Here is a 26,173-nt window from a genome sequence, read left to right on the forward strand (position 1 = left end):
TTTATTGAAGTTTGAGTTCTGTGTGAGAAAGGTATTATTACATTAATTACATGGTTTTTTATTTTAAAATCTTTACCTACTATAAAATTTTATATATTCATTAGGTAAGTATTTTTAACAGTATTTCATGTAAAGTACGTCATTCCTAGGTCTATATGTCGTATTGGTCTTCTCTGTCTCTCACATCTCCTAACATATCAGGAATTCTGTTTCCTTCATGTTCAAAATAATCCAAATTCATCTGCTTCTCATTATCACTGCTATCATGCCTTTTGCATTACCATCAGTACTCTAAACAGCCATCTTCTCTTGGCCAGGACACTACAGAACGATTTGCAAACTGGATTCCTCACTTCCTTTTCTGTCTCCTCCCCAGATTTATAACTCAAACCTCATAGCACTTTCCTGCATAAAATCCTGTAATGATTTCCCATAGCACTTAGGATAGAATTTTAAAATCCTTAACATGTCTTGCAGGGCCCCTCATTGTCTCATCTAATGCCAATTCCCCCCGCCCCCCCGCAACTTGTTCACTCTGCTCCAACCAATTGGCCTATTTTTATTTCCTTGAAGGTCCAATTAATACTTGTTAGGTAAATTGATGGAGACTGTTATATGAATATGAAAAATGACTCCAGCTTAAAATATATGCTAAAATCTTAAGGTAATAGAACTGTCAGCTAATATATATTGACCACTTATTGTATGCTAGTAACTATACCACATGTGTTATATATATTATTCCACTTAACCTTCAGAATGATCCTGTGAGATGTAGGTATTATTAACATCCCTGTTTTACAGATGAGGAAACTGAGACTCAAATTAGGTTACTTGTCCAAGGTCACATGGTTAGTAACTCTGCTCTTAACTGCTACACTGTACTGCTTCTGAGATATTTGAGGAATCATTGTCATCTCCAATTATTGAAATTGAATTTGATAGTTGTTATTATATTAATATAGTGAGTATCTTCAGTTTACATTTTTAATTAAATTTCTTTTCCATTTAGTGTTTTTAAAAATGTGCTTCACTGGTAGAATTAGAGACTGTAGTCTTTCATTTATCAATATACTGATGATGATGTTTCCCTTAGATTAATTGTTTTTATTGATTTTAGACTTACCTTAATGGTTGAGAATGTAACTCATCTCTGTAGCCAAGGGATTCTATAGATTTTTCTGATGTGGGCACTGGTTTTAGAGGGATTGATCAGAACTGAACTATGTTTTTTCTCATGGACATTTAGAGTATCAGAAATTTTCAGTCGACTTTTTTAGAGTTAACCAGGTTTTAACAGGTGAAAATGCATTTTTAGTAACTAGTGTTTTTATAAATTATGCCTAAATAACTTTTCCAGTATAACAAGTTATCTACAGGAAGTACCTGGGGCATTGATCTTTCCTTTGTCATTGGTCGTTTGAAAAAATATGAGAAAAATATTTTAAAATGTAAGTGGTTTCATTTGAAGGAACCCTTATCAACATAAGTAAGATAGTAAATGGAACTTTTTATTTGAGGCTTTTAAGAATTCTATGGTCCTAGAACTAAATACACTACATATACAACCCAGTCTGAAAATAGTTATTACTTGGTGAAAGATGTTGCCGTTACCACATAATAGGAAGTGGGAAAACCAACTGGTTATTTCCTATAATTGTCTGAAACCAAGTGTGGCTATAGTAACACTCTGAGTGGGAGGATTGTGATTCAATATATATGAATTCTCTCATTCACTTGTCCATCTGTCACTGTGTATTTGGAACCTACCTTATTACTTTACTGATTAAAACACCATTGGTTTTAGAACACCATTATTTAAATACTATTAAGAAAAAAAAATCACTAATTAATTGTAAGATGCTGAAGGTTATAAGATCCATCAGAGATGTTAAAATACGAAAAAAATATGTGTTTACCAAGTTGGCAGTGAAATATGCCAACTTAGTAAACAATTTCTAGGTGTTTATTTGGTACCTAGGATTTCAAGAATTATTTTAAGAACAACTTAACAAACAACATAAAGCACTTTCTTAGTGCTTTGATCTCATTGCTAGGTTTCTCGAGCATTGTTACTGCTGAAGCAGTGTTTTGTCTCTTCCAGGACTTAGGACCAAAGTGTTTCAGAAAGGAGGTGCTATTTGTAAAATTTTACCTGAGGATCATAGTATAGACTCTCATTTATGGTCTTTGATAAGATTGAGACTCAAAAACAGTGTTTTACAAGGTGATATTAACATCTAAAATTTTACTTAGATATTAATTAAAAGTGGAGATTTTTTAATATGCTAAGTATGAAAACTATGACTACTATTTAATCCTTAAGTTAGGAGTTGACTTTACCTGTTTTGCTCCTTACACCAGCTTCCTTAAAAAACCTTTGAGTAAGAATAGATTCTTTCAGGGAGAGAAACAGCTGTAAGTAAAATTAAAATATGCCTGTATTTTTTTATATTTGTAAATTAAAACATGCTTTTTAAAAAAATTCAGAGGGTAGCTTAATTTTTTTGTAGACATTTTATCTCAACTTATAGAATATTAATGGTTTATAGTCATATCAAAAATTATATAAAGATTTTATATGTGTATATATAAAATAAAGATTTTATATATATCTATACAGTTGATCCTTGAACAAGGTGTGGGTTAATCCAAGTATAACTTATAGTTGACCCTCCATATCCACAGTTCCTCTGCATCCGTGGATTCAACCAACCATAGAATGTGTAGGACTATAGTATTTACTATTGAAAAATATCCACATATAAGTAGACCTGCACAGTTCAAACCTACATTGTTCAAAGGCCAACTGTATATCAGGGTTGTATAAAAAAGAATCAACAGTAGGCTTTGTGCTTTGTATCTGGCGTACATAGTAGGATGTTGGAAATCATAGTCAAATGAGATCAGTGAGATGATATCATTGTTTCCTAACATTGTATTTGAACAGAAGAGTAATAACCCTTTACCTTTCTGATTGACAACTTCTGGTCACACATCCAAGAAATAAATTAGGAACTTAAATTCCTACAAAGAAGTAGTATTCACCAGCAGTACTGCTGAATTTTGTAAGACATATGCAGGCTTTCATCCTTGAAAGATTGGCTCCTAAGGAGCTTCACAGAGTGGCTTTTTGGTGAATTTACCATAGGTCAGGGTCCATTCTTCAATCTCAAAGATCTAAATAAAAGGCACATAGATGACCAGACCCTCAGAAACAATGTAGCAGTAATAAAATTTATCTGAAACTGATGTGTAAACTAAATGGCTTATTTATTTACCAATATATATCTTTATAGCGATCCAAATGCTTTGATACCCTGTGTACCCTCAGTCTGAGTATTGAGGAACCCAAAAAGACAGGTGACCATTTGTGAATGTTAAATAGAGTGAGAGAAGGGGAATTATTTTTATTTTTTTTATTTTTGCAGTACGTGGGCCTCTCACTGCTGTGCCCTCTACCGTTGCAGAGCACAGGCTCTGGACGCGCAGGCTCAGCGGCCATGGCTCACAGGCCCAGCCGCTCTGCGGCATGTGGGATCTTCCCGGACCAGGGCACGAACCCGTGTCCCCTGCATCGGCAGGGGGACTCTCAACCACTGTGCCACCAGGGAAGCCCGGGGGAATTATTTTTAGATTTGCTTTAGCCAAAGTCCTAATGATGCCTCTAGAACAGACTGTCTCCCAGCAGAGAAATACCTCAGAATGCCTTTTTGCCTTCGATTGTTTCTTTTGGGCAGTGTTCAAAATTGGCTTTACAGATTTTTGCTTCCTCCTATGGTTCATTGCTAACCATTGCTACCTCCTACTCATGGTAGTTGTCTCACTGTTTTGCTTTTTTAGATGTGTTAAGGTTAGTGTCTGAATCAAGTAGCTGTTCAAGTTATCTAGGAGACATTCTTTTCTCCTCTCATTAGTAGCTTTTATTTAGTTTGTTTAGCTAAATAAGAGGACAGTTCTACTACCCTTTACTCCAAGTTTTGGAAGGTTGGTAAATATTCTGTTCCCCAAATAATTTGTTACTAACATTTGTTACTTACGTTATATGCAGTATACCAAGAAGGTTCTTTGTGATCTGTTGTCCACCTTATCCCTTTAACTTTATCTTCCAACACCCTGCCGTAACCAGTTGCTTGCAGTTCCCCTGAACACCTCATTTTGTTGTGCTTTTCCTTTTCTTCTGTTCTTCTGGATCCTTCAGTAACTTAGCTGGGTTGTCAGTTTATCCTTCAAGGCTAGGTTGTAATGTCAACTCTTCTGTAACACCTTCTTTGATCATCCTTGGTTGAATGGCCCACTCCTTGGTTTGGGCCTCTACTTTATAGAATATTGGGTTAGAGCAGTGATATTTAAAAAACCTTTGCTGATGTAGTTCCTAAGAAAATTTTGGAAGACTATTTATTCCCTCTTATATTTTTATGATAGCATCTAAAATTTTTATTTAAAAATTTAAATAATTGCAAAGGGCATAATTTCTGGCATTTTGTAAATAATGGAATTTTAAAATAAACAGATTACTGTTTTAGATGTATCCAATAGAATCTAAATACTATAATGAAATCCATTTTTAAAAACACATCAACATGTTACCATTGAGGGAACCTGGGAAAATACTACCAGCTCTCTGTATTATTTCTTACAACTGCACATGAAGCTTCAGTTGTCTTGAAATAGAAAGTTTAATTAAAATAAATAAAATTCTGATCTTGATTTTAAAATATAGAATAAGGTCTTTAATCGTTAGAAATTCTACATCATTCCTTTTTCTCCTTTAATTGTACTTCTCCCACACACTTTTATTTTAAAGCAATATATTTTTGTGTAGTCTTAGTACACTATCAATTCTTTGCAACAGAAATATGTATTAAGTGGGAATTGTTAAAATTTTAATTTTCTGTGATGCAGAGGCTTTAAGCATTAAATTTTTCTCATTTGAATTATAACTATTATTTCTATACAGCTGATCAACATTCATTATACATTTTGTTAAATAATTATTAAGCATAAGTAGAATTTTATTGGAAACGTGTCTTAAAATTTTATTGGAAATGTGGCTTAATGTTAAAAATAGTTTATTTAACAGATGAATATTATTTTATTAGAATGAGACAGAGTTCAGCATCGTCTTTTTTTTTTTTTAGTTTATTTTTGGCTGCGTTGGGTCTTCATTGCACACGGGCTTTCTCTAGTTGTGGTGAGCGGGGGCTACTCTTCATTGTGGTGCGCGGGCTTCTCATTGCAGTGGCTTCTCTTGTTGTGGCACTCGGGCTCTAGGCACGTGGGCTTCAGTAGTTGTGGCTCATGGGCTCTATAGTGCAGGCTCAGTATTTGTGGTGAACAGGCTTAGTTGCTCCATGGCATGTGGGATCTTCCCGGACCAGGGATTGAACCCATGTCCCCTGCATTGGCAGGTGGGTTCTTAACCACTGCGCCACCAGGGAAGTCCTAGCATCAAGTCTTGTTTTATTTCACCTCTTCCATCCTCTAACCTTAGTTGTAGGAGGGCTTCCCAAAACCAGTTTTTCACCGAAATTATCCCTTTATTTGGTACCATGGACAATTTATATCTTGGGGAAGTACAACCTGGGATTAATTTTTTTCCCCAAACCTTTCCTAGCACAGTGGACTCTTGTATGACATGAGTTTGACCTGCGCATGTTCACTTACATTTTTTCACGAAATATGTGCTACAGTACTACACAATCCATGGCTGATTGAATCCTCAGATGGAGAACCCTCAGATACCGTGGGCTGACTGTAAAGTTAATTGGTGGATTAACTATTAACGGTTATTTTTGACTGTGGGGGGCTGGTCTGTATATTAAACAGAGTACTTTTAGGCAAAAAAGAGTAACAGATTTAATTAATAGTCATTTGCTAAATCTTAGTAAAGTCTTTTGGTTATGTTTCCTAGAAGTATACCATAGTATGGAGAGAGGTGTGTGCTTTTGTTTTATGAACTAGGAGAATGGTTGAGCACGGGGAATGTTGAAAAGGGGAATGGTGATGAAATATTTACCACAGGAACGCTTTCAGGTAGATCAATTTAGGAAAGAATGTGTTTATTTAGAAGTTTAGCTGAAATTGATTCTCTTAAAATTTTCTATTCCTGCATATTCTTTTGGGTCTTTCTGTACCCCAGGAGCCCACAGGTGTACATTCCTTGATTTGAGGAATTTGTGGCAGTTGTTTATATTTGTATAAGTATTGGCTTACCCTTCTTTGTGTTTTCATTCATTCAATAAATACTTTGTCTATTTACTGGAATACTGTTTTTATATCTGATTGCCAGTTGCTTGATAAATAACATGAATTGAAGTATTTACTGAATGTGTCTATTAAATAGTTAGATTTCTGAGCTAGCCCCATAAATGTGTTTTTCAATTCTGTGAGGTAGATGAAAAGTAGTTAAATGGACTTTAGATGGCTTGCCATCTTTAGAGGGCTAACTCTCTGAAATAGTCTTTTGACAGGAAAATGCAGTCTTTGTAGAAAGTGATGCAGATAGCATTTTTAGGAGTGGGCAAGAATCTCTTCTTCCTGTGATTCTGATGAAAGACAGCTATACTTAAACACCATCCCTCTCTTCCACAAGTGTGTGCCCTTATATTTCAAAAGAATTTCAAAGAAAGGCAGTGGTTTTTTTTCATTCAGATAAATATTTTCTGTCAATTTTAGGAAATTTGGAGTAATCTAAAGAGAGTCCTGTGCTGTGATAATATGGGACATTCTTGAGGGTAGGTAGCATCATGAAAATAATTCATACTCATCTGTAGAGAGTGGATATGATAATTTTGTCACTCACATTTATCAGAGAGAAGGAAAAAGATAACCAGCTAAGAATCAAAAGAGAAGGGAAGATAAAGTGAGAAGATGTAGAAGGGCACTAACATTTATTAAGTCTCTACTGTATTTGGTAATGGTTGAATTTGTTTGCACCTGTTGTTTCATTTAAGTATAGATATACAGAGAAAAACTGCCTGTGGAAGACTGTATTAACTGGAAAATACAGAGGGAAGAAGACAGAATTTGATTTGTATATTGTACATAATCTTGTTGGGGGCAAGAAAGGAGGTAACAGAAAAGACGTTACTCCAGATGTTTCTCCATTTTGGCCACTAGGTGGTGATATTGTATAAAGACAGCTTGGTTGCTGGCAAGTAAGAGTCAAAACTTGAAGTGGGGATAGATAACTATATTTAACAACTAAGCCCAAGAGTATCACTTAATATTTTTTAATATTAGTCACACAGCTTTGTAGCACATTTGTGGTGACTTTTTTTTTAACATCTTTATTGGAGTATAATTGCTTTACAATGGTGTGTTAGTTTCTGCATTATAACAAAGTGAATCAGTTATACATATGTTCCCATATCTCTTCCCTCTTGTGTCTCCCTCCCTCCCACCCTCCCTGTCTCACCCCTCCAGGTGTGGTGACTTTTATTGACTTTCCCATTTTATATTTAATTTACATTGTGTGCTCTACCCTGAAGTATTTTATAAATACCTCTGTGTGCCTAACATACTTAGCAGTGATAAACTGCATTTGATAAACAGGTATACAGATGAAAAAGTGCCCGACTTACAAAAAATTCACATACCAAAACAAAATAATTGATATAAATGATACATATAAGAAACATTGAGAATATATTAAGCAGTATAAACATTTTAAATAATATTGCTTATGGCATAAGTGTACATGCACATTTGGAATTAAGGAAAAAGGACCACACAGAAGGTCCTCCCATCTCTGAATTATTCTTGCATTTTACTGGGTGTGGGTAACCTACATCCCAAGGATCCTCCATACTTTCCTTTCTGTGTCCCACCACCAACTCCCCATTATTTTCAAATCCAAAACAATTGGTGAGTAGTGTATTTTTTATTATGACTTAAAATGATGCAATACTTTCTCTCACAGTTGAAGTTTCTGCCTCTTGAATTAGAGGGGTCTTTGTTATTGTATTGAAGGAAAATAGGTCCCTCTCTTTCCCAAGTCAGAATGCTGAATGCACTTTTTTATAGAAAGTATTTTTTGTGATAGTTAAATATAGCTAAAATACTATTATATGCAGCCTTAATTTAAAAAATCAGACTTCTCCTTTCAGGGGTTTTGGCCTCAGACTTCACTATTTTCTTCCAGAATAAGTGACCTGGAAAAGCATTTTCTCTTTTGCAAATGAACATTTTCAAGAGACCCTATTTTTTTTTTAAAACATGATTTTTTTCCTGGAAACGTAGCTCATTTTCTCCAGCTTGAAGCAGGCTGTTTCTCCTCTGTTTTCTGATAGGCCTTTTTAAAGATCCAATTTTACCTTATGTTAATGGTATATAGATTTTTATCATCTCAACCATACTGTACATGTATTGAATGCAAAGTTTCTTGCTTATCCTTATCATCTCTTATCACCAGAATCTTGTCCAGTGCCTTGCATGTAGTAGGTGCTCAATTAAATACATGACATATGTAAGGAAGGCTTAGACTGTTAATGCCAAAGTAGTGTGTTTTAAGTTAATTACCTCTGACTAGAAATAACTTTTTTTTTTTTTTGCGGTACGCGGGCCTCTCACTATTGTGGCCTCTCCCATTGCGGAGCACAGGCTCCGGACGTGCAGGGTCAGCGGCTATGGCTCACCGGCCCAGCCGCTCCACGGCATGTGGGATCTTCCCGGACAGGGGCACGAACTCGTGTCCCCTGTATCGGCAGGCGGACTCTCAACCACTGCGTCACCAGAGAAGCCCCCTAGAAATAACTTTTTATAGGGTATAAGGTATTGGCTTTTAAGATAGAAGGACTCCTATGGTCAGATGCTTTTTTTCTGAATGGAAGCTGTGGCCTTACAGGTTGTAGAACATACTAGTTATAATGTTTGAAACTCAAATTGTATTGTTTAGAAAATGTAGAATAGTTTCATTATTAGTATTCCAAATTACTGATCTTTTGGGAATCATAGATCCTTTTGAGAACCTCACTGAAGCTACCTCCCCCTTCCCCACCTACCCACTGCCAACACAGTCAGAAAAATGCATTATGCATCTGCACAGATAATTCTGTATACTATTTTAGAGAACTCATAGACCTCATGTTAAGAACTTCTGCTTTAGATTCTGGAAGAGACTACAGCTTACTAATTGAGATGTAGCTTGATATAATAGAAAAATGGACTATATGCAAAATCAGTTGATCTGAGTAAGTTCTAGCTCTTATTCTACCCTTGATAAATGTGATGCCATTTGACAGGTCATATAACCTCTTCTTACCTATTTCTTTATCTGTGAAGTGAAGCAGCTGTTGGATAAGATTAAGTGAATTAGTACATTGATATGCTTAGAATAGTGCTGAGTACATACTGTGCTTCCCAGTCTTTATTATCTCATGAAGGACTTCTGAATTTTGTGATGCTCTAATTATCTTTCCCTTAAGAAAATTACTTTGGTGTGTGTGTATATATGTTCGTGTTGTGTGTGTAATTTCTTAAAAACTTGGATAGCAACCAACTTATCATTCTGTTATTCTGTAAGAGAAGTAGTAAGCTATGTCCTGATCTTTTGCTACCTCTATACAGGCAACAGTAAATGACCTTCTCACTGCAGTGCTACAATTGAAAATTCTGAGTCAGAGGATATATGTGCCTGTCAGTGTGTAAAAGTAACTGGGGAGAAAAAGAGCACTGAGAAAATCTACTCAAGATGTTATATTAGTGTACTAGTGTAACTTGTTAAAGCAGATGAAGCTCTTCTGTATAATTATAGTTGCTAGGAACTTCAGTCTTTTCAGAGATTGGATGTATTACGTCTTACTGAAAATCCAGTATTGTTCATGTAAAATTCTTTATAAAAACAGATAACATTAATGTTTGCAGCAAATAGGTTGTATTAAAAATATGTAACTTTTATGTATTACCTAGTAAGACAAACACTATTTTTTTTTACTCTAATTAGGGAAGAAGACAAAAACATATTTGATTACTGCAGAGAAAACAACATTGACCATATAACCAAAGTCTTCAAATCAAAAAATGTGGATGTGAATATGAAAGATGAAGAGGTATGAAAAACATGTCCTGTTAATTATTTTCTTATGCTTTGTTGTTCTGCCCCAGTGCTTTTTTTCTACACAGCAGGCCTCTGAACTACAACTCAAACCACATTATGGTTAAGAGTATATCAGAATATCTAAATGAGATGGTGTCACCCAGTTAAGATACTTTCTGTATCTGTATCCATCATATTTCTGTCCATTATAGAAGTTACTAGCTGAAACTTGCAGCAGGAAAATAACTTATATTTGTTCATGTTAAAGGGAGAGGCTATTAACATATTTATGTGAAATCTATAGGTAATATTAAAATATTTATAAATAGCTTTAGTATCTTCGGTCATTATACCTGAAACAAATATATTGTCCTTTGCCCAGTAACTGTATTTCTAGAAAACTGTCAAAATTTTGGTAAATGCAATCATTTAAATGCAGGCCCGCTATTTAAAGGGATCCTATACTAAATTATTTTGCAAAATATATTACTTATTAATTAATTTATTTTGTGAATAAAATAAAAAATATTTTTTATTTTGTGAATATAAATATAAAACAGTTTTATTGAGCTTAAACTGTCCCTGAATTATAGTTGTTTAAAAAGGAGCAAAATTTACTAATCACTTTTAATCATTTTTCTCATTCTTTGATAATGCAGTGAAGATGATCAAAATGACCAGAAGGTGGCAATTGTTAGGAAGAGGACATGCAGTGATCGTAGATGATGCGTAGAGTAGATGATCAACTTCTGTATTAATTGAGGGCTCTCTGTACAGGTTAGCCCTTAATATTATCTCACTTTTAGGCAGCATCTTTCCTATAGTTTATTTTCAGTGACATCTGGAACTGAAAATGTAAGACTGTAATTCTACAGTAAAGTTTGTTCTCCTATAAATAATGAAAGGAGTCAAGAAAGATGTCGCTAGAGAAAAGTGGAAGCCAGATTGTGAAACAGTAACACCGGCTCTTCTGATTCCCACTTGGGTTTTTTTTTTGCCTTTCAGGATCAGAATACATTTTATTTTAGTCAGTCAGGCACAATTGCTTCTCTTGATTTTATTGTCGTTTTTAATGTTTGTGCTCATGAGTTAAGATTTTTATGAAGTTAATACATGTAGATAGTTCAAAGGAAATCAAATAGTACTATAAGTCTTAAAACAAAAAATGTACTCCCTTATCTGCATCCTTCTCACATTTGATTCTAGCTCCCTTGAGGCAAAAACTTTCAGTGCTTTTAGTTGTTTCTTTTGCAATTTACCTACATAATTCTAAGTAATATACTTGCATCTTGATTTTGCAAGTCTAAACATTATTGATTTTCTTCTATGTTATATTAGGATTTAGCTCTTTTACTCATCTTCTCCCCTCTCTCCCCACCCTCTTAACATAGTTATATCACAATTTTTAGTGTCAGTTTTCTGATTGCATCTCTATTATATCAGTGTTTTTATTATTATTACAAATTATACTATAATTAATGTAATATAGTCAATTATTATAATGTAACTATATTATTATGACTATGTAAATATTGTTTGTTGCTGAGCTATGGACTGTACTATGTGTATTAGTCAGCTTTTGCTGTAGTAAAAACAAAACAAACAAAACCCCAAATTTCAGTGGCTAACAACATTTATTTCTTGCTCATATTTCAAAAGCCTTGGAACCAGTTGAGACTCTGCTGGCTTCTACTAGCCTTGTTTGTGCTCAGTTCATCTTGATTTCATATGTCTTCTCATTCTGAGATCTAATCCCAATGGATAGACCCTATATGGGCAGACAATAAAGGCAGACAGAACCAGACCCCACAAATACATTTAAAGCTTTCCTTGGATGTAGCATGTGTCACATCTACTCACATTCCTTTGTCTAAAACAATTCACAAGGCCAAGCCCCAGGTCACTATAGTAGGAAGTCTGCTTTGATTGCAGGGAAGCAAGGCAAGGGTGGAAAGGGAATGAATAAATTATATAATTATGAATAATGCAATCTACATACCATGGTACAACATTTTGTTTTTCTTAAGGTTAATAATGGCCTTTTTTTTTTTTTCTTGTTCTTCTGTGTTCCTATTGCAATTCTTTCCTCAAATTGCCCAGTAGAGGTCTTCTCTGTACAGTCAAGCGCATCAGGTAATCAATCCCATGGGTTTTTTTTAGCAATATTCCTCTGGAACCCTCCTTCCTTCTTCATCTCTAAACTGGACTGGTTGTTCTCTAGGCCTCTCGCATAGATGTCATTCTGGGATTATGCTTTACCACTGTCTTTAGAATTCTCTTCCCCTTTTTCCTGGATTTTTCTATTTTGTGGATCCCAGGTCTTCATCTTTTATCATTTACTTCTGTGTTTTGATGGAGTGTCTCCTCCACTAGCGTCCTCTTTTATTTATTTCCTGGTTTTGAAGGAGCATTTCCTTTAGTAGCTTCCTGGGTAAATGTTTTGAGATATTCCTTGTTGAAAATGTTTCTATCAGAGCTCTTGGTATATTCCATATGCTCAATAAAGATTTGATGAATTATGAGTGAATGAATGATTGAATGAATGAATAAGCAGAAGCAGCATAGTATAATGGTGATAAGCTGGACTACCTGGGTCTGAGTGCTGGCACTGTCACTTCCTAGCTATATGACCTTTGTCAAGTTCGTTCTGTCTCAGTTTCCTAATGTGTACAATGGGAATAATAATAGTACCTGTGTCAGAATTGTTTTGAGTATTATATATAAGACACTCAAGCAGTACCTGAAACACACATGCCAAGCGCTCAAATGTTAGCTGTCTTGATTATCCTTAGTGAATAATATGAATGAAGGATGATGATATAATGAAGAAGAAGGTACAGAGATTTCCCATATGACCCAACATTATTAACATGGTACTTTTTTTTTTTAAAACCAAGGATGAACCTACATTGATATATCATTATCATCCAAAGTCCATAATTTACTTTAGGGTTCCTGTTGGTGTTGTATATTCTATGTATTTGGACAAATGTATAATGAAATATTCATCATTACAGTATCATACAGACTCTTCACTGCCCTAAAAATCCTATGTGCTCTGAATATTAATATCCCCCACCCCCCTGGCAACCACTGATCTTTTGGCTGTCTCCATAGTTTTGCCTTTTCCAGAAGGCTATATAGGGCCATATAGTTGGAATTGCATAGTATGTAGTCTTTTCAGATTGGCTTCTTTCACGTAGTAATATGCATTTGAGTTTCCTCCATATCTGATGGCTTGAGAGCTCGTTTCCTTTCAGCACCGAATAATATTCCATTGTCTAGACGTACCACAGTTTATTTATCCATTCACCTCCTGAGGACTTTTCTTGGTTGCCTCTGAGTTTTGGCAATTATGAATAAAGCTGCTATAAACATCCATGGGCACGTTTTGTGTAGATGTAAGTTTTCAGTTCCTTTGGGTAAATAACAAAGAGTACAATTTGTAGATGATATGGTAAGAGTATGTTTAGTTTATTAAGAAACCACCAAATTGTCTTCCAAAATGGCTGTGCCATCTTGTATTCCTCCCATCCATGAATGATGCTCTTTTGTTAGGTACATACACGTTAAGAATATTTACATCTTCTTGGAGAATTGACCACTTTATCATTATGTAATACCCTTCTTTATCCCTCATAACTTTACTTACTTTGAAGTTTGCTCTGACTGAAATTAATATAGCTAATCCTGTTTTTCTGTTGTGTGTTAGCATGGTATTTTTTTGTCTGTCCATTTACTTTTAATCTATATGTGCCTATATATTTCAAGTAGGTTTCTTATAGACTGCATATTGTTGGGTTGTGGTTTTTTTTTTTTTTTTTTTTGGGTTGTGTTTTTGATCCACTCTGACAATCTGTCTTTTAATTGGTACAGTTAGGCCATTGACATTCAAAGTGATTACTGATATAGTTGGATTAATATTTACCATATTTGTTACTGTTTTCTATATGTTGCCCTTATTCTTTGTTCCTGTTTTTGTCTTCCACTCTTTTCCTGCCTTTTGTGGTTTTAATTGAGCATTTAATATGATTCCATTTTCTTTCCTTTCTTAGCATATCAGTTATGCTTTTTTTGACCTTTTATAGTGGTTGTCCTAGAGTTTGCAATATACATTTATAACTAATCTAAGTCCATTTTCAAATAACATGATACTATCATGGGTAGCGTGAGTGCCTTATAAAAACAAAATATTCCTAATTCCTCCCTCCTGTCCCTTGTATCATTGCTGTCACTCATTTCACTTACATAAAAGCATACATAAGCATGTATATATGCATACTATATATGCATGTTTGTATATTAGTACACACATAAGATATATATGATACATAAGCATATATAATCAAATACATTGTTGCTATTATTTTGAACAAACTGTTATCTTAGATCAATTAAAAGTAAGAAAAATAAAAGTTTTTATTGTACCTTCACTATTCCTGCTTTGATGCTCCTTCTTTCGTTATGTAGATCAGTTTCTGACCTACATTATTTTCCTTCTCTCTAAAGAATTTCTTTTAACATTTCTTGCAAGGGAGGTGTATTGGCAACAGATTTCCTCAATATTTGTTTGAGGAAGTCTTTACTTCTCCTTCACTTTTGAAGGATAATTTCTCAGGATACAGAGTTCTAGGTTAGCAGGGGTTTTTCCTCAACAGTTTAAATATGTCACTCCACTCTCTTCTCACTTGCATGGTTTCTGAGGAGAAGTCTGATGTAATTCTTATCTTTGTTTCTCTATAAGCAATATGTTTTTTTTCCTCTGGCTTCTTTCAGGGTTTTTCTCTATCTTTGATTTTCTGTAATTTGAAAATGATATGCCTAGTGTAGTTTTTGAAGCATTTATTTTGCTTGGTGTTCTCTGAGCTTCCTGGATATGTGGCTTGGTGTCTAGCATTAATTTGAGGAAATTCAGTCATTGTTTCAGGTATTCATCTGTTCCTTTCTCTGTTTCTTCTTCTGGTATCCCCATTATGCATACATTGTATCTTTTGTATTTGTCCCATAGCCCTTGGATATTCTGTTCTGGGTTTTCTTTTTTTTTTTGTTCCCCAGTCTTTGTTCTCTTCACTTTTCAGTTTTCGAGGATTCTATTGATATATCTTCTAACTCAGAGATTCTTTCTTCAGCCATGTCTGGTATACTAATAAGCCCATCACAGGCATTTTTAAAATTTCTGTTACAGTGGTTTTTTTATCTCTATCATTTCTTTTTGGTTACTAGGATTTCCATTTCTCTGCTTACATTGTCTGTCTGTTCTTGCATGGTGTCTCCTTTATTCATTAGAGCCCTTAGCATATTAATCATAGTTGTTTTAAATTCCCAACCTGATAATTCCAACATCTCTGCCCTGTTTCATTCTGATGCTTACTCTGTTTCTTCAGATTGTGGATTTTTTTGCCTTTTGGTTTGTCTTGTAATTTTTACTGATAGCTGGACTTGATATATCAGATAAAAGGAACTGCTATAAATAGGCCCTTAGTAATGTGGTGGTGAGGTGTTGGGGAGAGAAAGTGTTCTATGGTCTTATGGTTCAGTCTCAGTTTTGTAGTGAGCCTATGCCTCTGGACTGGGAATCTCACAAATGTTTCTCTTTTTGATTTCCTCCCCCTTTAGTTGGAACAGAATGGCTGGAGTGGACTGGAGTTGGGTATTTTCCTAACCCCCAGGTCAGTTAGGCTCTGGTAATACCCCAACAGGTTAGGTGCTGGTTAACCAGTTTCCCCTGAAGGCAGGCGGTTTTGAGAACAATAGAGCTTTGGCATATTTCAGAATGGTTAATTTCCCTTCGCCCTGCCAGAAGCATGAGGGGATGTTTCTCTGACATTTATTGTGGGAACCTCCTCAAGCTCCTAGAAGTAAATCTCACACTATTGGGGGGGTGCGGATAGAGGGGTTGAGTAGATGCCCTTGGAGTTTTTAACCCTCAGAGTTGTCTGCACTGTGCCTCCAGCAATTCATTAATTACAGTCAGGTTTTCTTACCTGGCTCTGGTTCCCCAGGTGGTTTCCACTTGTGAGGCTCTGCTCCAGGATGTCGAATTCATCTGTCTCTCTAGTCTCAGGGGCAGTGGTTTGCCCTGTGTCTTTCCCTTTCTTATGGATCTAAGAATTGTTGATTTTTTCAGTCTCTTCAGCTTTTTTGTTTGTTTGTTAGGATGGAGTGGCAACTTCCTAGCTCCTTATATATGGAACAGGAAACGAAAAGCCCACTTAACTTTTCACGGTCACTTTTTCACTGGAAATGATTGTGTATGTACTATATTATCCCTGTTAGAATTCTCCATCTTTCAAATAATACTATTTTATACAGTGTGGGTTATAGTTTACAGAGTACTTTCCCCATATTTACAACTCTGTAAGGTACTTTCACTTATTACCGTGTTGTCTTTACAACAGCCCTGTAAGGTAGATGTTATCCTTATTTCACAGACAGGAACTATTTCAGAGATGTACACATTACTTGTTCAAACACATATAACTGCTAAGTGGAAATGCAGGTCTGAGAGAGTATTCTTTCCACCACTGGATTTAAGAAGGATAATCAATTTCCAGTCGACCCTGCTACTGTTGTGCTCTGATTTGCAACAATTTCTTTTATAAAATAGTCAAATCCACCTGTGACCTCTGCAAGGATCATTGGGCAGCAGTGATAGGGATAAAATAAATGTCTAGAACTCAAATAGCTTACACTAAACAACACCATTTTTGTGTGAAAATAAAAGTAACACTTGTAAAATATCTTGCTTCTGTCATTTAGTGACACTGATATAGTACGGTTTCCCAGGTCTTCCAGTTTGTTACCCATGCAGCTGCCTTTCCCCCAAGTCTGCCAGAACACTTGTGTTTCCATGAACAGATGAAGTGCTTACACATTCATAGACTGAGACGCCCAGAATTCAGTTGGGTTCTCTCATTGCTCCAAGCAGATTTCTGCCCTTTCAGCCATGACAACTCAGGCTGGGCTCTAAATACTGATGGCAAGTCCTTTTATTATTAATCAGGGATTTGTATGAATTAATTTAAGAACGTGAGGGAGGTGGGAGCTTAAAATTAACATCCTAAATAAAATAAAGGGTACTGCTTCATGACACTTAAAGCTCTGGCAAATAAAACAAGTTTGCAAGCTTTGATGATGGATTAAAAGTATATAATCTCAAAGTTAAGTTGCTAGCTAAATACTTTTAACCCCTTTATCAGAAAAAAGACATTTCCCTACTATAATAAGTTGGGTAACAATTACAATTTTGAAAGGATATCCTGGTCTTCTAGGTGTTTGCCTAATATTTGAGCTTGAGTTATTTCACTACTCATTGCCTAAGATTCTTTGGAATGGTATACAACTTTATTTAAAATGTTCATTCAGCAGATTCAGCCCAATTTCAGTCTTTCCCTGAGATGATTAAAAATTACATTTATTGCACTTAAAATTTTTTGTGAGCACATAGAGAAATTTTAATTATAGTCATAACACGATAAGCCACATTTGCACTCCCACATATTGAAATAAACATAATTATTATATTGCCTAAAATGCTTAGAATCTATAGCTATCATAGCACATGAACATATATATATATAAAATACCTTTTAAGTAAAATATTCCTATTCTATAATGAAGTTATTTTATTATGCAGAAGTATAGTTCCTGGTGTGTATCTTTTATTTAAGTTGTAATCGCTACAGATATAGTAAGGCATATATTTCTAATTTGAGAAAATTACGTGGTGTTTCCTACTGATATGGTAATTAGGACGCTGTCTATATTTCATGTAATAAAAACAGTTTTGTAGTTGTACTTACTATTCAGGATGCTATAGGTTCCAAGTTTATAGCATCATGGTGTTCTATGTACTCATTTGTTATTTAAATTACAGCTTTTATTAAATTTTTTAATCATTTGCAGAAATGTTTGGAAATTGAGGTATAGATAATATGAAGAGAAATGTGAAGATCTAAAGGCTTATACATTTTTTAAAATGGTGCTTCAATTTTTATTTTTTGAGTCAGTTAATATAACTCTTCACACATGCCACATATTTATAGTTCTTCCAAGAAAATATCTTGGATGATTTAAATAATTTATAAAGTGTACTTAATGTATGAACAGAATATTTCTTATCAATCAAAAGGCACATATTATGTCTGCACAATTCTTGTCACACAATTTATTTCTCAGATTAGTGCCATATACAGTAGACACTGAATACGTGCTTCTTAGTGATATTTAAATAATATTTTATTTATTTCTAATTAATTTATTTTTGGCTGTGTTGGCTCTTCATTGTGGTGGGCGAGCTTCTCATTGCGGTGTCTTCTCTTGTTGCGGAGCACGGGTTTTAGGTGCGTGGGCTTCAGTAGTTGTGGCGCACGGGCTCAGTAGTTGTGGCGCACAGGCTCTAGAATGCAGGCTCAGTAGTTGTGGTGCATGGGCTTAGTTGCTCCGTGGCACATGGGATCTTCCCAGACCAGAGCTTGAACTCATGTCCCCTGCATTGGCAGGTGGATTCTTAACCACTGTGCCACCAGGGAAGTTCCTTAAATAGTATTTTAAACTTTTACATTAATTTAAATTTGTTTTAGAACAAATGTAGCAATATAATAATATTTGAATGAATTAGATGACATTATTCTGGTGCAGCTATCATCACTCCCCCCAGAAGCATTCATACAATTCATTGGTTTTTCCATAGATTTTTGTCTAATACACTCAAAAATTCCTCTTTTATTGAGCTGCTACTTCAGTTAAGTTCTTTCTGTCCTTTTGAAGGTCTAATTTTATACCATTTTCCATGTTTATTGATTCTTTCAAATACTTTGAAGAAGATCACCTTTCTCTTGACTCCATTCCGTTCTGCACTTGCTTTGTTTTAAATTTGTGGCTCATGTCAGAATACAGTTTACATGCTTTTGGTTTGAGAAACTGCTGCAAAATCTGGCAAAACAGACAGTACTAACCTAACAAAGAAGCAAAAGGTTTAAGAGGCAGAGTCAGTGTACTAAGGCTCAATTTATGCTTCTATTTAAGAAAGGAAGGAAAAAACGCATCCTCTTAAATAACTTTCTACACTTGAGTATATGTTAGTTTGGTTATGTAGTTGATTAACATATTAATTTGAAGGAACTTTATTCACACTAATAATTGAGAAATGCATTCTAAACTGTCAAATTATGCTCATTTGTATTAATACAGGCAGCACCATTTAAAAATCAAGCCTATGGTAATACTTTACACCAGAAACTCGTACTTAATGCAAAATGAGAAAATAGTGAAAGTCATTTAAATCTTATGAGCTTTGGCAGCATACTTCTTTTTGGAATGTTTTATCATGGTAAAATATACATAACAAAATTCACAGATTTAACCATTTTCAGGTGTACAGTTCTGTGTCATTAAGTACTTTTACATTGTTTAACCATCACCACTGTTTTATCTCCAGAACTTTTTCATCTTCCCCAACTGAAATTCCGGACCTATTAAACACTAACTCCTCATTCCTCCCCTTCCCACAGCCCCTTGCAGCCACCATTCTACTTTCTGTGTCTATGAATCTGACTACTCTAGGTATTTCGTGTAAATGGAATCATACAATCATACACAAGCTCTCTGGAGACTGGCTTATTTCAGTTAGCATAATATCTTCAAGGTTCATCCATGTTATAACATGTCAAAGTTTCCTTCCTTTTTAAAAATGAATGATATTTGTATGTATATACTGCATTTTGTTTATCTAAATATCCATCTGTGGACAGTTGGGTTGCTTTCATATTTTGGCTATTGTGAATAATGCGGCTGTGAATGTGGGTGTGCAAATTTTTGTTTGTTTTTTTCCAACACTTTATTATGAAAATTTGTAAACATACAGGAAAGTTGAAAGAATTTTACAGTGAACATCTATATCCCTACCACTAGATTCTACCACTAGTTATTTTACTGTTTGCTTTATCAATATCTAGCCGTTTCTCCATCCATCAATTGATCTATGTTTTTGATGCATTTCAGAGTATTTTATAGACAATAAATTTTCTTCTAAATGCTTCAGCATACCTATCATTAACTAGAGTTCAGTATTAGTTTGGTTCTTCTTTTAAGGTAACGTGTATATATACAATGAAATGCACAAATCTGAAGTGCACGTTCAATTAACTTTGACAAATGCACATACCTGTGTAACCAAAACTCCTGTCAAGATATAGAACATTACTGTCACCCCAGAAAATTCCCTCATGCCCCATCCCAGGTGGTTCTTTCTCCTAATCGTACAAAGGTAACCACTGTTCTGATAATTCTTCTACCATAGATTGGTTTTGCCTGTTCTAGAACTTTATATAGATGGAATCATAATATGTACTTTTTTGTGTAAGGCTTCTTTCATTTAGCATAGTGTTTTTGAAGTTCATTGATATTGTCGTATAGATCAGTATTCTTCCTTTATATTGCTGACTAATATTCCATTGTATGAAGATGAATTCATCGTAGTGTATTTATCCATTATCTTCTGATGGACACCTGGCTACCTTATTATTATCACTGGATTACTTATTATTTTATACAGGATGAAGTAATATCTCCCTTGCTTACTCCATAACCCTTTAGTTACTAACATTATGGCTTAGTAAATGCTTATAAAGGGAGTTTCTAAAGTAGTGTATTTAAAATCCTTCTGAATTCCCTGATAGCTCAGCAATACCATTTCCTTTTACCTTAGATCTTAGCCAGTGAAGGAGATCAAGTATTCACTTATTTTAAATGTGTATTAGCTTCCATGCTAGCCACATCTTGCGATCATAAACTGCCACCCAGTCCTACTGCTGTCTGAGTTTTTGAAAGAACGTTGTTGGTTCACTAATGAGAGGTGGGTGGAGGTAGGAGGCTTTGTGTAGTTTCTGGTGGTTGCAGGTGGGGGAGTTCTCACTGTAGCCAGCTGCTACAATGGCAGCAGCAAAGGGTAGAAGATAGGGATAGGAGAGAGGAGGCAGGGACACTACAGGTTATTGGTAGCTGAAGTCAATCAATTGTAAATTGAAACCCAATTTTTTGGAGAGAGAAATTCAAGTCAACCTATTTGCAGTATTTCACTTAGTAATTAGACAGTACTATACCATACCATCTTTGATAAAATGGCAACTCTTAACAAATTTAAACATACCAACTTTGCCATGTTTTTGTCTACTGTATGTATGGTGTACATGCTTTGTTTGTATCTGTTCTCAAAATACCCTAAGAACATCGAGTCATTTTATAATACCATCTCTTTTCATTTAATTTGTGATATCCAGGAGAAACCTAATTTTTAAAAATTCTGCATGGTTTAAGAACAAGTAACCAAGGATATCAAAGAAGCATATAAAATATTAAGACTCACTCTGTATTTTCCAGAAGGTATGAAAGTAATACCACTTAATAGGTTAGCTGCCACCCTGCACTTTCCAAGCACTTTAGAGTCATTCATCTGTCTGAGGTAAGACGGTATTTGCACCCTTGGTTAACAGATGGGAACTCTTTCTTCCCTGCTATGTTTTACTGTATTTGAATTCCAGAATTTATCCAGAGCTCTCCAAACAGTGCTTGTGGTTTTCTGCTGACCTAACAAAGATTCCTTTTAATAATGGCTTTCCCCACAAATGTCCCAAATAGTTCTGCGATATTCTTTCAGAAGTTATTAAAACTAGAAGCAGACAAACAATCATCAGCTTTTGTGGTAACAGTAAAAATAAATTTAACTTGAAAATTTGTAAGAGATTATATCATTCATAGAAGATAAAACAATTATGTCTAAAAATAGGTAAAGTATCTCATAAGTTTGTATAAAATCTTTAAGCAAATATAAATTTAATGTGCACCTAATTGATGGTTTTCCTTCTGGAAGAGAAATTATGGAATCCTGTATCTAAACTAATTTAGTAAATTTAATAATTGCATTATATTGGTCCATATATGTTTATGGTTAACAAAGAGAAAGGAGAGAAACCACAGGTGTTATTTACGGATTTTATCAGTAGGGGTTATGAGGATAGATAGATAGATATGCAGATATCTATAGGTAGATAGATATCTATAGATGGATATGCAGATATCTATAGATAGATAGATATAGATAGATATGCAGATATCTTCTCTGCAAATTACTGGTTATTTATTACTTGAACTAATAACCTTAGAGTATGTTTACAGGAACTCTACAATTTGAAGAAGTAAAGAGTTATTCAGATACCTGGTTGTGCTGATCTTTGTTCATTTAAATGCAGGATATTTGAAGGCAAAAATTCCAAAGCCTGATTTACTTTATCTATGCTTATTTACAAGTATGTTTAATCCTGCTCTTGTTTTTGAACTTCTTAATGCTGCATAAAAATATTAATCATTAGGTGGTCTTAATGTAGCTATCTTCAGCCCTTCTGCAGAAAGTCATTATCAGAGAATTCATTCTAATTCAAGGTTAATTAGTGTACCATTAAAATAATGTGTTACAAAAATTAATTACATTGCAGGTCAGAAAACCTGTTAAAAAGCATAGTGTAAATGTCTGAGAGCACATCATCCTCCTTAAAACATTGCTATACAAGTGCCACCCTTCTAGAAAATATATCCAAAGTGAAAATCACTACTGAGGTCCAGTCATAGGTGTTTCGTCTAAAGTAAATTTTTGGCACCACATATGGGAAATTTAAAATGTAACTCCCCATTAACAATAAAATGCGTTGCTTCTCTGCTTTCCCACCGAAACAGCTAAGGATTTATAATTTAGCATTAGTCTATGTAACCCTATTGGGTTAAACCTAAGGAGAAATCAGGAATCTGGTTGAGAAATAGAAATTATCTGTACATCTTGTAGTAAAAATACTAGATATATAAATATTATGTTTTCTTACTTAACTATTAGATACTTCTGGTAGGTTCCCTGTATAAGTCTATCAGGCATCATTTTAACTATGTAGTAATTCTTGTTAATAATTTAACATAATAGCCATAAAATGTACAGTTAAAATTAGAACTGAGAATGATACAGACTTTGACATTTTATCTGATTATTTTAATGTAAAAGCTGTGAAACGATTACATTGAACTATAAAATATTTTATACATTGGTATTAGTTCTGAGCATCTAATTAGAATATCTGTCTGTTCGTATAGAGGGTTTTGAAATTAGTGCTCTAGTAACACTAAATCAGTACACATTAGAGCTGGAGAACATTTAACATAGGCAACTCTATTCTCTACTCCACAATACATTTTTTACTTGGCTTTCAGAATTGTCTCCATTTAAAAATTTTTTAGTGGGCTCTGAGCAAAGTAGTTTTGCTGTTACAATAAACTGTGAATGATTTGCCCACGTTTTAAAATGTTTTGCTTCCCTTCCTCTTTGGATTTTGTGTAAGCCTATTGCAAAACAGATATTCACAGGTAAGTAAAAATAAATTGAGCAAATGAAAGAAAAAGAAAAGGACAATTTGTAAGGAAGAAGTTGTCTTACTTTTTGTTTGTTTCAAGAATAGTTCCTGGTTTGATTAGTTGAACTAATAGGTATGTGAAGAGAGTCTGTAAGGTGAAGTGTGTGAGTTTAGAAAAGCTTTCTTGAAAAGTGCTTTTTACTTTAAAGTCATCTTTGTCCCAGCTTATATCTGCTTAAATCTTTTCTAAAATGACATAAAGCAGGGATTTCAACTTAATTTGGAAAAACATTCCATTCTTTAAAAAATGACATCACTACCACCCTGAAAAAAGTAGTGTTAAGCCATACATCACTCATTTCTTCAGAAAAGCCCTTAGCTTTGGGGGTTTTGTTTATTCTTTGGACTGAGTAGGCTCCTTTCATTAACTAAACCAAGATGTCTGACAGTGGAGAAAAGAATTAACACATTGAGAGTAACCGTTCATCCTTGGTAGACAACAGTTAAAATTAATGTTTCATATTTAGTACTTTTGTCTCCTGACAGTTAATATCTATTCTGTTTTACAAGTGGCTTTCACAGTCAGCATTTGAAGACAAACACTAGCAGACTTTACTAATGTTTTGGGGATATTTCAGGGTGTAAATTTGGGATATGAAGAGGAAATGCTTAGTTTCAAAGTGATTAAATTTTCTTACATTTTAAGGAATAAACGAGTAAATTTAGATAAACTGCATTTAGATTATGATCTCTACCTAGGTTTAAGTACTTTTTTTTTTTATCCATAGGATTTTTTTCACCAGAAGTGGACATAATTTAAAACTATCTCCGACTTTTATAGAGTACTTTCAAATTTACAAAGCATTATTTTGTAACTCATTCATTCAACAAATGTTATCGGTATTATTGTTGTTAGTGTTACCCCCACGCTGTGGGTGAGGAAGCTGTTCAGGCTGAAGAAAGTCACTGGGCTAGTACAGAACAGATTCCAGAAGTAGAACTCAGGACTTTCTATTGATTTCCAGTCTGCTGATTTTCCCATAGAACATTTTATATCAATCATTCTTAGAATAGTTAATCTACATTTTTGCATATTACTCTGTCTTTCTTCAGGCCTTATATCTTTTATATGGTCCCACACTGGATTAACAAATTCATTTATCTTTTTCTGTGTTTTTAGGGCAGAGCTCTACTCCATTGGGCTTGTGATCGAGGACATAAGGAACTAGTCACAGTCCTGCTACAACATAGAGCTGATATTAACTGTCAGGTAAGAGTGATGAAAAGGGAGCTTTTTAAAAAAAATTGGGGTAAAATCCACATAAGATAAAATTTACCATATTAACAATTTTAAAGTGTACAGTCGAGTGGCATTTAACAATGTGCAACCATCACTACTGTCTTGTCCTGCAGCATTTTCATCACCCCAGCAGTACGCTTGGTACCCATTAAGCGGTCACTCCCTATTTCCCCCTCACTCCAGACCTTAGCAACAACTAATCTGCTTTCTCAGTGGATTTGCCTCTTCTAGATATTTCATATAAATGGAGTCATAAAATATGTGGCCTTTGTTTCTGGCTTCTTTCACTTGGCATATTTTCAAGGATTATCCATGTTGTAACATGTAACAGTACTTCATTCCTTTTTGTGGCTAAATAATATTCCGTTGTATGGATAGACCACATTTTATCAATTCATCAGTTGATGAGCAGTTGGGTTGTTTCCACCCTTTGGCAGTTGTGAATAATTGCGGTGAACAATTTGTGTACATGTTTTTGTTTAAACACTTGTTTTCAGTTCTTTTGGTTCTGTACCTAGGAGGAGAATTTAAGTTATATGGTAATTTGATGTTTAACTTTTTGAGGAACCTCCAAACTTTTCCACAGGAGCTACACCATTTTACATTCCCACCAGCAGTTCATGAGTGTTCCAGTTTTTCCACTTCTTCGCCAATACGCATTATTTTTCTGTTCATTAGCCATTCTAATGGGCATGAAGTGATATCTCATCATGGTATGGATTTGATTTGCATTTCCCTAATGACTAATGATGCTGAGTATCTTTTCATGTACTTGTTGACAGTTTATATGTCTTCTTTGGAAAAATGTCTATTTAAGTGTTTCACCCCTTTTTAAACTGAGTTGTCTTTTATATTTAAGATCTAAAAATTCTTTATATATATTCTGGACATTAGAGCATTATCAGATGTATGATTTGCAGATATCTTCTCCCTTTTCGTGGGCTGTCTTTTCGCTTTCTTAATAGTGCCCTTTGGTGCATGTAAAGTTTTTAATTTTGATGAAGTCCAGTGTATCTATTTCCTTTTGTTGGTTGTGCTTTTGGCATCATACCTAAGAAACCTTTGCCAAATCCAAGGTCATTAAGATTTACCCCGAAATTTTCTTTCTTTCTTTTTTTCTCTTTTTTTTTTTGACTGTGGCAAAATATATATAACATAAAACTTACCACTTTAACCATTTTAAGTGTACAGTTCTGTGGCATTAACTACTTTTACGGTGTTTAACCATCACCACCATTCATCTCTAGAACCTTTTCATCTTCTCCAATTGAAACTCTGTACTCATAACTAGCTCCCCATTCCCCACCCCACCCCCTCAGCCCCTGGCAGCCACCATTCTACTTTCTCTCTTCATGAATATGACTACTCTAGACACCTCATACAAGTAGAATTGTACAATATTTGTCCTTTTGTGACTGGCTTATTTCGCTTAGCATAATGTCT

General features: G+C 34.6%; 1 protein-coding gene across 1 annotated transcript in view; it reads left to right on the forward strand.

The window, feature by feature from the left end:
* ACBD6 (acyl-CoA binding domain containing 6) overlaps nucleotides 1-26,173 on the forward strand; it is a 223,215-nt gene that overhangs the window by 72,055 nt on the left and 124,987 nt on the right. The window contains exons 5-6 of the mRNA XM_024758827.1: nucleotides 9,947-10,052; nucleotides 24,611-24,700. Of these exons, the coding sequence (XP_024614595.1) occupies nucleotides 9,947-10,052; nucleotides 24,611-24,700 (196 nt within the window). The remainder of the gene's footprint in view (nucleotides 1-9,946; nucleotides 10,053-24,610; nucleotides 24,701-26,173) is intronic.

Source organism: Neophocaena asiaeorientalis, unplaced genomic scaffold, assembly GCF_003031525.2.
Source record: "Neophocaena asiaeorientalis asiaeorientalis breed wild unplaced genomic scaffold, Neophocaena_asiaeorientalis_V1.1 scaffold182, whole genome shotgun sequence".
NCBI lineage: Eukaryota > Metazoa > Chordata > Mammalia > Artiodactyla > Phocoenidae > Neophocaena > Neophocaena asiaeorientalis.